This window comes from Melopsittacus undulatus, chromosome 6, assembly GCF_012275295.1.
Source record: "Melopsittacus undulatus isolate bMelUnd1 chromosome 6, bMelUnd1.mat.Z, whole genome shotgun sequence".
NCBI classification, from domain to species: Eukaryota; Metazoa; Chordata; class Aves; order Psittaciformes; family Psittaculidae; genus Melopsittacus; species Melopsittacus undulatus.
Window position 1 is genome coordinate 19,416,564 of NC_047532.1, and position 13,713 is coordinate 19,430,276.

Here is a 13,713-nt window from a genome sequence, read left to right on the forward strand (position 1 = left end):
CTGGGGTAAAAGAGAGATTTCTCTTATTCTGGACAACTGTTGACTGACAGGGTTTGCAGAAAAGTTCTGACCTTACTTCTCAGTAATTTATTCTTGTTTTTGGAAAAAAAAAATAGAAATGTTGTAGAAAACCTTTAAAAGAAGCAACCTTTGTGTTTACAGAGGAAGAGTTCTCTTGTCCTACAGGTGACCTGCTGCTGGAAAGGGTAAAAACTAACACATGAATTGATGTGCCATTGCCTGTTTGCAGTAAGAATGCTTTGTAATTAATATACAAAGAGATCTCATTTCTCTACTTGGATGTGGGGCCTTGGGAAGTCCACTTAATGTTTGTGTCTCATGCTTTCTTCCCTTTTTAAAACAAACACAATATTACTTTCCTGTCTCATAGGGGTATAACTCATGAATGTTTACACTGGTAGTGTAAATGTAAAATGCTGCTCTGACTGCAGGGTATTAACTGTTGGATTTCCTACATTTAGAATCAGAATGGTACTTGTTAAAATGACCCACAGGAAACAAGCTGATGTAGTGCTGCATACAGCATCAGCTGCAGATCATATTTAAACCTAGATTTTCAGCTTCAGCACTTGCACTTCTGCATGTCGGACACCAGTAATATTAAATGCATTACTGTATAGTTTATTGTGTGTTACACTGTTATGTGCAGTTATTCTTATCACTCCACTGTCTCTCATTTCTTTTCTATGTACTGATTCTCCAGTTCTTGATAGAAAAGCACTGAACATCCAGTGAAAAATGTTTTCTTTTGCATTTACAAGCCAATACTCCTGAGTGTACATGATCACATTCGTAGATAGGTGATTGCTTGCATGCACATGAACCAGCTTTACAAATGCTGGCATGAGTCTGGCACAACTCGTAGCAGTGCACCTGAGCTAACACACAAGTGCTGCCAGGGCCAGGCCGGGCTGGCAGCAGTGTAGTTGGGCACACATCACAGCTCCTGAGCACGCCAGTCCTGTGGGGTTCAGGGCATGCTGGGGAAATACCAGAAGGACTCAACAGGAGCCAGTTCTGGTGCAGGAACTGTAGTTGTATGGGCTTTCTCAGGTCCATGATACTCTGGATAAAGGAGGAAAAGCAATGTTTATGTTTCTTTAATCCTTGCATTTGTCTGTTGCTCCCCAATTCCAGTTTGGTTGCCTGATGGCAGCTTTTAAATTCTATCCAAAATTGGAGTTTTGTAACCCATATGAGATTGTTATCAAAAAACAAGTGCTCTGCTGTTACCTAACCATTTTCTTCTGACTTGCTGAGATTTTCACCAGTTACCTTTCTTATTTCTGAGTACTGTTCATTAATGCAGTTATTTCACTGTTGAATGGCAGCATGTTTTTATGCACTGCTGTCACTTCCAGCTTCATTGCAGAAGGAGAGGTGATTCTCCATGCCAGAAGGAGAAATGTAGTGCTCTATGTTTTTTACTTCCAGAAATTCTTTCAGGGCTTCAGTTTGTATTTGATTTTTGGCTGGTTTGCAAGAATACATGATCCAATCGATCCAGTCATGTTTTTAATTGAAAACATACATAGTTTGTATATGTTAAAAAAGGATCATTTGCATGTTAGGAAGAGCGCCCGAAAGTATGTTTGAGAGTTCTTCCCGACACCTGGGCACAGAGAGAGTTTGGGGAATGATTTTGTGTGTATCCATTGTGTATTTGTTTCTTTTTCACCAATGTACGTCAGAGATGTAAATGCAAATAAAGCGTGCTATGCCGGCTAATTAAATCAATGCCTCTGTGGAAGAACTTAGTTTCTGGAATTGCTCTTGTAAATCTGAGATGTAAACAAAAACCTAGTTATTTTTATATCGTTTCCCTTTGCCTCATGTACGTGATTCTGGAAGTTGGAGAGTTATATGTTTATGCCTCTTTTTATAGCAGAATATTTGCGTGGCTGAATTTTTATTGAAGCATAATTCCTGGTTTCCTTAAAGCTGAGCAAGGCTACTGTACAGTGGGAGCACACATTAAGTTGAGTTGCTGTGAAAGGCTGTTCATTTTAAAGCTGTCAAAGCAGCAAATTGTCCTGAAGTGTTTCTTCATTAGGAGTTGCTTGCTGCTTTTGTAAAAATGGCTTCTTCAGCCATGGAAAGTAAATGGGGAGCTTTTCCTGAAAGAAGGATGTGCAAAGAGCAGCATTTAGGCCATGGGACCTTACTGTCCCTCCTCCTTCCCCTGCATAAGTTGGGATGATGCAGGTACCATTGCATTTTGTTCTGTTTCATTTCACCTGTGTGCTGAGATCAGCAGCCTCCAGAGGCTCCTTTTATCTGAGGTCAGCTTTAGTTTGTTCTTTCCTGGTTGTTTGGAGCTTCCTCACAGACTATGAGCTCATTGTGCTGGTTGCTTTAAAATGTAGAACACAAAGATACTGCCTGTCTTAAAAGTTTAGCGTCTAAATGGGCTGTACAGTTATGGATATGGCCTTTCATTCAGTGTGAAAATCCATGTCTTCAGAATAAACCTATTTGCTAGTGAATTCCCATATAGTAATAAAATCTACTGTTTGTGAGGAGTGTAGCTTCCATGGTGTGAATAATCAGACCCGCTTCTGTTGGAAGTGCGAAAACTCCCTTTTATTTTTAATAGCAAAGCATTTTGAAAGCAGAGCCCAGAAGCATGGGATCTGTAGAGGTAAACTGCTCTTTTAAGGCTTCCTGTTCATTTTGGATGCGCTTAATGCTGCTTACCTCTCTCTTGATTTTTCTTTAGTTTTTTAACTGCTCTCCGCAAACACAACCATTGTAGACTTGGCCCTGTTATAGTCTAGAGGGCTAGCACAGGTCTTCAGAGTTACGGATTGTTTCCAATACATTTTTTTCTTTATAAACTTAAGGGCAGGACTGTACACGCAGTCTCTGTTATTGTATTTGTTCTTTGTACTTGTGCACTTGTTGACTGTTTTACAAGCCAGTAACGTGGTAGCCACAGGCTAGGAAGCTTGCCCAGAAATCTGGCATATTTAATTAGTGCTAGTAAACAAGCAGAGTTTCAAATTTAATTTTTCCTTCTTTAATTCCTATAAACCTCAAGCCATTTAAAACTTAATTTTGACACTAGTTTCGTTTGTGCAGTTGGATAATACTGAAACAGTCCACAACCACAGAAGGAATAGTACCACTCTCTTCCAAGCAAGAAGGGAATAGTTGTTTTGTTTTAATACTACTTGAGGTTGCCGTAAAACTGTAAATGATAATCTTCAGGTCACCCACTACCCATTTTCTTTCTCTTTCTGCTAGGCTAAGTGTTTCAAGATGGGGAAATGGTCCTGTCATGGGTTTAGCCTTGTAAAGGAAAAGGACTGGGTCTGTTGCCATTCTGGTCTTTGTACAGAGAGCTGTTCTAAGAGCAAATTACGGAGGCATCTGAACTCTGTTATTTGCCATAGGCAATTTATTGCTTCTGGGCTGTGAGTTTTAACTCACTACCCCAGGAGGCACAAGCAACACAGGGTTCAGTTGCCATCTTCATTCTTGATTTTTTTAATACCAGCTCATGATCAGTGGTGGAACTGGTTCTGTACTACTGCTTTCATTATTAGGGTTTCTCAGTCAGTAGTAGCCATCACAGGGTAAGAAGGTTAATCTCCTGCTCCAAGTAGCCCTTTGGCTAGTTTGGGTCAGGTGTCCTATCTGCTTACTCCTGGCTTCCCATGCTCCTCCTCACTGGCAGAGCATGAGACTGAAAAGGCCTTGATCAGGGTAAGCAATGCTTCACACCAATGTTTTCAGTTGTTGCTATCAGCGTTGTTCTCAGGCTAAAATCGAAAACACAGCACTGCACCAGCTACTAGGAAGGAGAAAAATGACTGCTACAGCTGAATGCAGGACACTGTTTCACTGCACTGAATTTGTCAGGATTTTCTCCTGTCCTCTACAATATTCTAATTGCTGTATTATCACTGTCCAGCAGGAGTGAAGTTGCTCCAGTCCAACCTCAAGGTCCTAATAATGGGTGAAAGATGAGAAAGACTTTTAGAAATTAACTCTGTCCTCATTGCAGTGTATGATTTTGTTCAGTTGGGCTTAATCATAGAATCACAGAATATAGTTAAGGTTGGAAAGGACCTTAAGACCATCCAGTTCCAACCCCCCTGCCATGGGCAGGGACACCTCACACTAAACTGTGTCACCCAAGGCTCTGTCCAGTCTGGCCTTGAACACTGCCAGGGATGGAGCGTTCACTACCTCCCTGGGCAGCCTGTTCCAGTGCCTCACCACCCTCACAGTAAAGAATTTCCTCCTTACATCCAATCTAAACTTCCCCTGTTTAAGTTTGAACCCGTTACCCCTTGTCCTGTCACTGCAGTCCCTAATGAAGAATCCCTCCACAGCATTCCTATAGGCCCCTTTCAGATACTGGAAGGCTGCTATGAGGTCTCCATGCAGCCTTCTCTTCTCCAGGCTAAACAGCCCCAACTTTCTCAGCCTTAATGCTGTTGTGCTCCAAGTTTAGCATCCTCCTGAAAACATTTAGGTGTGAGCTCAGTTTCTTACAGTAATATGAAGCAGCAACTTCTGTTATAGCTATTAACAGATCTGGAAATTTTAAATCATGAGTAATCTGGTCTGACCAAAACCTAATCCAGTGTTGTTGTAGCCACTGTAATTACTTGTTTAAAAAATGCAAATTTGGACTTTGGGTGGATGTTCAGCTCTTCTTGTGGTAATGATAGATTTTTCCTACTTTATTTTTTTCCCTTTGTACTTAGGTTCATCATAAAATCATGGAATGGCTTGGGTTGGAAGGGACCTTAAAGATCCAGTTCCAACCCCCATGCCATGCATTCATCCTGTGGTATTTCTAATTGTGTTTTGTAAAATGCCAGTTAGCCATTAGAAGAATTGATGATAAAGTTCTTCTGGGTTGAAAAGACAAAAGGCGTCTGCAGTTAGCTTCAGTCTGACTTCAGTTCTTTGGTTTTAAATTCTGCTCTGCGAAAAGAATGCTACATTTTCTAACTTTAAGGCTTTGTTTTAATGTTCTTGTTTGATACTGTGAAAATATTTGCTGATGAATAGTATAGGTTCGTTTAAACTAGAAAAGAAAATAAGTATCTCTGTATTTCTTGTGTGATGTTCCTATTATTTGTGGTATTTGTCACTGCAGAATCAGGCTGTGCTCTGACACTGATAATGTTTCAAACTCTCACAGCTCTCTGTGAAATCTCATGGCTCAAGGTTGATGTTGCCTTAAATCCAGGCTAGCATGTGTCTGAGGATATATCTGGATCCATGAGCTGAGTCATGACTTCAGCATAGCCAAGTGGAGAAATCCCCTCTGTTTTTCTTTAGGAAAATAGAATTCATCAAGTCTGCCTGCTGCTACCTTAGCATAGTTTCCCCTAAAATGTATTTTTCTTCTATATACCCATTCAGAATTGCCAAGATGTGGAGTAGCCTGTATCCTGGCACTCACAGCCAGGTTCCCTCTGCAGTGGCAGCAGAGCCAAGTTCTTTGTCCATTTTAACTTCTGCCTGAGATAAATCTGCTTTCACTATCTGATTAAGTGTTTGACACTTGTAGTTGGTGGGACCTTGTCAGTGTGAAGCATGGTTTCTGTGTTGCCAGATGCCCGTGTCCAGGTTTTGGTGGAGTTGAGATGTAAATAGATATGACTGTAAAAGCTTATTGTGAGTGCAGCAGAAGCAGTAGATTCCTGGGGGAAATCAAAAGGAAATATGGGTCAGAGCATCAGCTGAGGAAGCTACGGGCCCTTGAGAAGCAGGAGCTAAGTATAACTCACTTGCAGTAGATGAAGGAAATGAGCATTGCCTGATTTACTGCAGCAGACATTCTACAGGGGCTGGATTTGGGTAGGTTTTGGTAATTTAAACTGTAACACTTGAATTTTTCCCATCTTTGGATTTAGAGCTCATGTATTTGTACTTTCTATACTGTAAGTGTTGCGGGGAGCTAAATGCTGCTTTGTCTAACACACAGCATGTATTGCTCTTTTCTCTCCCTCCTTTCTTTCTGACCCTTATGACCTGCTGTTGGACTCTTGTTAGGTTGTGCTCCAGTCCCATGAAATTTAACTGCTTTGAATGCAAGTATCTTCTAAAGAAAGACTCACAAACATATACCATCCATCATAAGAGCACTTTTGCTCTTCAGGTGAAGAACCTAACAAAGTGAGTGATCAGGTATGGCCTATGCACAGTAACAGGTTTAAAGAAGGATTTTTAACATAAACTGGTGGTACAGCAGGAAGTGATTTTCATAAGGTACCTGGAAGACCACAATGGGAAACCAAACGGTGTGTGTGACAGCCTCAGTTTGTCCTGCTCCTGGGCCCTGTAAAGTAAAAAAGAAACATTTATAATGCTTATTTTGACTTTGGGATTTTTTTTGCTTGTGCTTTTACTTGCAATTTAAGGCTGGGGGAGGGAGGATTTCTTTTTGCCTGCGTGCTTTAGCAGTCCAGAGGTACACCATTACCTTAAATTCCTAGATTTTGCAGATCACAGATGCTAAATAAAGCCCACCTCACCTGGGAGGTTCAGGAGGTCTTTGGAGCTTCATCCGACAATGCTGTGATCAGCCAGCCATGCTGCCAAGCACTGGTTTTGTTTGCTATGGAGTCTAGGCCAGTGACACAAAGAAACTGTGGCAGCCTTGCTGTGTTGAAGCTATATATTGCTAGTGACCTACAGCTCTGACCTAGTATTTAGTTTCGTTGTTTCCCATGCATTTACTGTAATCATTTGATTTAAGAAAATATATCATATATCTACTGCATAGCCCTTTGGGAACTGTCATAGGAGGAATCAGCAGGAGCTGCTGCTCTTCAGTAGCCTCTGTACAATCCTCCAGCTTCAGATGTTTGCTTAAAACTTGTTCCTCTTATGTGTTGTCATTCTTTCAGCCCCAGTTATTTTAGGGAACAATTATTTACTAAGGTGAATTTCCAGGAAGCAAAATGAGCTGAAAATTGGAAATGATTAGGGTTGACAGGTGCAGACTTTGAGTTCTTTCTCCTTCTTTAGCAAAGAAAGCATTTCCCAAAGCTTGATTAAATCTCTTAAATCACAGTTTAGCCCAGCATAAGAAAAATAAGCTCCAGTACCAGATCTGAACCAAGTGACTAAGCCATGTCCTGTTGTGTTGGAATTGAATTGGTTATAGTGCACAATAATCTACTTTATTGTCATCCCAGCCTTAACTGTAGCATAAGATGATTACATTGAATGTGTATAATAATAAGGCTTACACTTTGTATATACTGCTTTAAATATTTTGGCAGACCACAGAAAGAACCTTTACGTGCAAGGCTTGATTAATCCTTTTCCTCTGTGTATAGAACAAGTAGCTGCCAGAGCTCAAGGGTAAAACCTATTAATAATGTCTCTGGCAGTCCCCGCCCTCCTTCACAGTGCATTCTCTTCTATTCACACCACACTCTGGACTTATTATCATGTTGGTCTCTCTCTTTTGCTTCCTCAGTTTCTACATGGCAGTTGGGGTATTCTAGCAAGTTTGAATCTAGTATGAAAGTGTCCAGTATGAGATATTTGCATGAGCTCTGTTTTTCCAGTGGCAGGGAAAGAGGAAAGGAGCAGGGGTGTTGTAGGGAGCCTGGCCCCAGTGTTATTTCCTACAGCTGTTAACATTCAGCATGGCAGAGAGAACACCCTTAGAACCAAGTTTAGGGAAACGCTTTCCCTAGCAGCTGTGTCTGGCGTGCTCCCAGGGTGATGCACGTGCATCCAGCGATGTGGCCATCACCCCCCCCGGGAGCATTCCTCGGGCTTGGGGTGGGTGAGGAATAACTGTTGTCTCATTTTCATATGGGGAAGCTGAAGCCAGGCAAAGGACAACATTTTATATCAGATCTTAAGGTGGGTTTGCTGTGCAGCCATCAGCGCTCTTGCTGTTGCGCATCAGTGTCAAGAGAGATGTTAATGTTAAAGTACAGTGTTGGTGCCAAGATAACAGCTCTTTCTACGGGAGGTCACACTGGCTTATTGTAAACCATTACTGACCTTGAACTGATATTAATCCTGAGTTCTGACTGCTAACCTATACTTTTCATACTAGAGAAAATGATTTAATCTTTGGCTTTCAATAAAAGTTGGTCCCTTTACCAAGAAGTTTTCAGCATGTTTTCCTCAGAAGTAGGTTCAAAGCTTGTATTATAGTCTCACGAGTATATTAATATAATACAACAAAGACAAATGGCATGTGGTGAAGGTTTTGAATGAAAAATATTTATTATTCGGAAGGCTTTCAAGCAACTTAGGTCACTAGATCAGTAAAACATTTTCATGTGGAAAGTACTTCCCATTCCTGATGCGGCTTCTCTTTAGAAGCAGCAAGCATGAGGATGGATCGTGGATCAGTGGGTAGTAGTCACCAGAGCTGCCTCTGGGCAGAGCTTGCCAGCTCCTCAGGGGATTAAGGATGCACCTTGCCGCCCTGTCTCTGTAAATAAGGTTGTAACAGAACTGCAGGAAGGGAAACAGTGAGAGGGTGCTTTTGAACTGGGAAACAGAGGTCATGGTCATGTTGTAAGACCCCTTGCAGTAGCCTATGCTGTCTTGAAATCTTGGACTATTGCTTTTCTGTGCCCCCTTTCTCTCCATGCTAGCTCTCTCACATCACCAAGGTATCCCTCATGAACTACCCGAGGAGCAGCACCCTCTAATTAAACAGTGCTGCCCCTCCTCTGGAGCCCTGCAGCAGAGGGGTGCAGGGCAGAAAGGAGCAGGGGGTCCTGCAGTGAGGCCCCAGCCTGCGCTGATACAGCTGCAGCAGATCAGCCCGGAGGTGGCAGCATTTCACTGGTGGGCAAAGGAGCCCTGGGATACAGTGGGGACATTCATTTGGCTGAGTGCTTTGGGATCTTTTTGACCAAAAGCACTGTGTAGAGGGAGAGAAAAAGAAAAAAACCTTAAGGTCATAAGGTGTCTGGGATTTCTGAAGAGCCAACGTAACAGTGGTCTTTTATTATTAGTGAGCTTACAGCCAAGAGCTGTCCCGTAAATGAGCAATGCGATTTAGAGACTATTTTTTTTTCCTTTAAAAGTAGGAATGCTTGAGACATTAAAGGTGGTCTGGCAACTTTTGCTGTGAGACTTCTCTCCGTGTTGATCTGTACACTGGCTCTGCATCAACGTGAAAGCACCACCTCCATGCAGGCAGTCAGGGGTCAGCACTGGGTGTTTGAACTGGATGGCACACTTCTTCATGCAAGAATACCGTTCACAGTGTGAGGGATAGGAAGAATGCAGTAGACGGTTTGGCTACATGGACTATGTCAGCTACAAGCAATTAATTAGGAAAGAAATGAGCATGGACTGCATAGTTGACACTTAGCATGCTGTTAGTTACTTATTTTTGAGGGATGAAGGGGAAGATTCACTAATACCTGGTAATTCAGGTGGATGGAATTCAGGTATTGGTTCAGGAGCCAGGTTAATAACAGGTATGATTGGATTTTTATTGTGTTATTGCCCAGATTAGTGTTACAGTACAGACAGCCTCAGGTCCTTGAGCTTATTTAAAGACCTTCATATTTTCCGTCAACAGCTGTATGAAGTTAAAGGGAAAGAGGCCATGGGATTTCTTTTTCTCAGCTAGTTTATTTGTGAGGTGGTGAGGTTAATGTGGCAATATCCCATGCTTAGTAGAGAGGCTTTTTGGCTTTAAGCATTGTATGTGCTCCCTTCAGATTTATGATTTTGACCCCAGCCTGGCATTATCACACTGTCAGTGGGAGTGCAGGACTGGTTTGAACCTAAAGCTCTTGGTGGTAATCTCTCTTAATTAGTTTACAGTTGAAACAATTGTCCCTCTTTTTGCCTTTAAACAAGGGAAGTTTGCTCTATCAGTGGTTGATTTCCCTGAGGGAGGAAATCCTGAGAGGGGTTATCAGGCAGAGAAAAGCTCCGGGCTCCACTTTCAAAGCACTGCCATGTATGAAGCATGCATCAATCCTGTTAGTACTGCTTATTATTTCACAATGACATGTCAGGAATTACGGGCACAGACCTTTCTAAGGACTCTTGCAGACCTTTATGCACTCTCATCCCAAGTCAGCATTTTGTGGAATTATGTGCCAATAAAAGCTAATTTTACACATTAAATTGCATTCTTTGAAACTGCTCTTTTAATTGCTGATCTTTCCCTGACTTCTCCACAGATCTCTCTGAGCCTCCTCATTGTCGACTTTCTGCCAGGGAGCCCTCTATGCCTCGTCATTAGGGCTAAAATCTGCCATCACTTAACATAACACACAGGGCTTACAACTGGGAGCAGCCCCCTCCCTTGCATGGGAGCACGGACAATAATAGACACTATAGTGGCAGCGCCAATGGGAGTTTTACCATGTATTTTAATGACTTGTGCTTGATTACATTTGCTAGATTGAACTGAAGTTCATTTAGTAATTGGTATGATTCTTAGAGGGTTCACATTTGACATTCCTCGCTCATTAAAGAGCTCCGACAATGGCTGTTACAACTTTCATCTCAACGGTGACCCTCTCAGATACATATCCAGTCTTTCTTTTGATAAACCACCCATTCCTGCATTCATTAACACTTAACCATCTGCAGCCAGCCCCTCCTAGTACCTTCTCCCTTGCTTTGATGATATAATTAAAAGCCTCCTGTATTATCTCCCTCAGAGGGAAAAGTTTAGGTGCGTCAGCTCTCGGCACATGCATTGTTTGTTACTCGATTCTGTCTGTATCAGCTGTTCCTAGTGACAGACTCATTTTTCATATGCTGTAAAGATTAGCTGATGGAGTGGGAGATCAGAGGCTTGAGAAGGGAGTGTGGCTTTCGATATTAGTAACCAGATGCTCATTTGAAATGGTGATGGAGTTTGCTGTTATCTGTTAGATTATTTGGTTCCTTTGCTTGTACCTGGAGATAAACTGGTTTAAGCATGAAGTCAATGAAAATTAACAACGTCTTTAGTGGCTTGTTATGATAGAGTGCTCTTATCAGTGTGGTTTAGTGTGGCTATTCTCTCCGCCAGTCTGGTTTACAGAAATCACAGCTTTGTTTATGCATGTGCCCAAACTTGCCTGTTTGACCTTTGAAGCTGTGATTATAATATTAATCTATGGGACTATTCTGTTGCAAATCACTTAGGTGGTCTGTGCTTCAGAGGATTTTCATTGTGGGACCTCCCTCTTGTCCAGCATGATGTTCCGTTATTGTTAGTATATTCTACATTGAAAGCTAACTCGCGGTGGTGTTTCAGTACATCTTGTTGTCTGGCTGGGTTTTGTGGGGGGTTTTTTGTGTGTGATGGAGCTGCAGCGAGGATAGCACTGTGCTACTGTCTATCCACTTGCACCGATTCTGTATAACTGTTATAAAGTTGCTTAGCTACAGAAAAGCTTGGTGCAATACTTGCATGCAGATACAAACTTCAGCCTTCAAATCCTCAGTGTCCTGTGGTGTAGCTAAATAGCGTTATTCCAGTGCGCAGGTGGGGAGACTGGATGTGTGAAAGCCACACAGACACTGGCAGCAGAACCAGCATTTATTGAGGTGTTCTTGTTTTACCCTCTTCTGCTTGATACGTGCCCCTTGCAGCCTTCCCCTGCCTTGTGTTTAAAGGGGATTGTGGTAGATCTTGGGTAGGGAGAGAAGAACCTGGCATTCTGGCACTAAAGAAACTGTGTTCTGTTTGTCATCTTCAAGTTAAGAACTGGGTTTTTTCCTCCTGTTTTCCCCTCTCCTTTACATGTTGCATCCATTTATTATTTTTTTTACGTATTTCTTGCCTTGTTCCATTGTTTGATTCATTTTCCCAGCTTGCATCCTTGCTCCATTTCTTTCCATTTGTCCCTTTCACCCATTTGAATAAACTATTATATTCATTATATAAATACAAGGCAGCTCTTTTCCTCAGAGAAGGTATGAAAATTCTCCCCCTCATAAATACACAAAATGTGGAAACCATCCTCAGGAGGCAGAGCAGGAGGGAGTCTGCTGACTTCCAACTGCAAGACCTCATTAAAATTAGTGGATTCCCTAACCTCTTTGCATAAGGAACATTGCTATTTGGGCTGACTTCCACAGCAACATCTGGGCCACTGATAGCATCAGTACTGGAGCACTGCTAGGTGAGCTCATGTTTTGTTAATGAAGTAATCTACTGAAAGTGCATAGATCATTTTTTAGTACCACATACTTTCCTGCAAAGTGTCGTACTACTATTATAGAAGCTTTCCTTTGCAAGTGGGACTTCAGGAATTTGTTGTAGTTAATATGCTTAGCTTGAACTGAATGGTATGCTTGAAAAATGCTACCTCAATTATAAAATGTTAAGACTTAGATACTTTGGTAGTTCAGTGCATTAATTGAGAAATACACTGGAAAATGGAGGAAAATCAAAGGAGGAAAAAATGAAAATAGAGGCAATTTCAGGTGTGGTTTAAAATTTCTTAATACCTCTGGATTGTGAGTGCAGGTACAGCCCAGTGTAGTCCCTGCCTGTTGTGTTTTGTCTTTTTTAATATGCAAGCTAAATATTCTTACCTTCTAAGCCATCTACATATGGCTTTTCTGTCCTGAGAAGTAGTGGTGAGTGTTCAGACCACCAGAACACTCTCAAATGAGGCTACAGGTGTGTGGAAGGGAAAGTAATACTGGCATAAAATATCCATCTGCTTTAAAACAGCTTCCAAAAGGGGTTCTGCTATCGTAAGAGCAGAGAATCCGTAAAGAGCATAGGAGTAATTGATGAATCTTTATGATACACGGTTTGGTTCTTAAAGTATTGAAGCTATTGGAGACCTCTGAGTTTCTGAAATATTAACCTGCCACTGGTGTGAAAGCAAAGACTTCCCTGTTTGCTGTTGTTTGGTTAACGATGAGTGAGAGCTTTTCTGATCTTTTCCACCCCACTGGGCTGGATAGGCAGATGCTTTGTAGTTGAGCTGTGGCAGTCATTTGTAATGTGTACTGTAGGAAAGGTGAGCAGACCCCATCTCCTTCCCCTGTTCCCCTCCAGGAAGTGTTGGAAAAAATACAGTAGTGTTGTTGTGTTTGCTAGCAGAACAAGCACAGCCTTGCATATTAAGGCAGGCACTTAGCCAAAAGCTTTGAATTATTGTACCCTGACATTACCCACTGTAACTTTTAGCACTCTGGGCCCATTACTTTGGCTTCCTGCCCAGTAATGTGCAATTTCCACTTACATGAGAAGATGTAGCAGGAGTAATGACTCCTTGGAGGAGGTGTTTTCTTTCACAGAAGATCAGCCCAGGGCCAGCAGGTGTAAGTTTGTAGACACAGTCCAATAATGGCAGCCTGCGCTGTTCTCTTTATTCCAGCACTAGATGTAAAGGAGCAAATCTGCCTTTGCACACTTTTCACTATCCACTGACCTAAGTGCAAAGGCAAGCTCTTGTAAACAGCCATGCAAAGCTCCATGATTTTCCTTTTCTCTTTTCCAGGCACCCCAGAATGCACATCAGAACAGGGCTGATGGATGCCCATCTCTACTGTCTGAAGAAATACGTGGTAGACTTCCTTGTAGAAAACAGGTAAAAACCCTAACAATGCACCAGGTCGTAGCAGTTGTTTGCATTAACATATGGTTCATACCAGAGCTTTTAAGGGAAGATTTGTTTTGTTAAACTGGGTAGCATAAAATAGAAATGTGGAGGAAACCAGTTTTCAAAATGTTTTAACTGCACTAAAAGAATTACCAAGCATTAT

General features: G+C 41.8%; 1 protein-coding gene across 1 annotated transcript in view; it reads left to right on the forward strand.

The window, feature by feature from the left end:
- EIF2B3 (eukaryotic translation initiation factor 2B subunit gamma) overlaps window positions 1–13,713 on the forward strand; it is a 99,533-nt gene that overhangs the window by 36,203 nt on the left and 49,617 nt on the right. Inside the window, exon 6 of the mRNA XM_005151082.4 lies at window positions 13,449–13,538. Coding sequence (XP_005151139.2) covers window positions 13,449–13,538 — 90 coding nt within the window. The remainder of the gene's footprint in view (window positions 1–13,448; window positions 13,539–13,713) is intronic.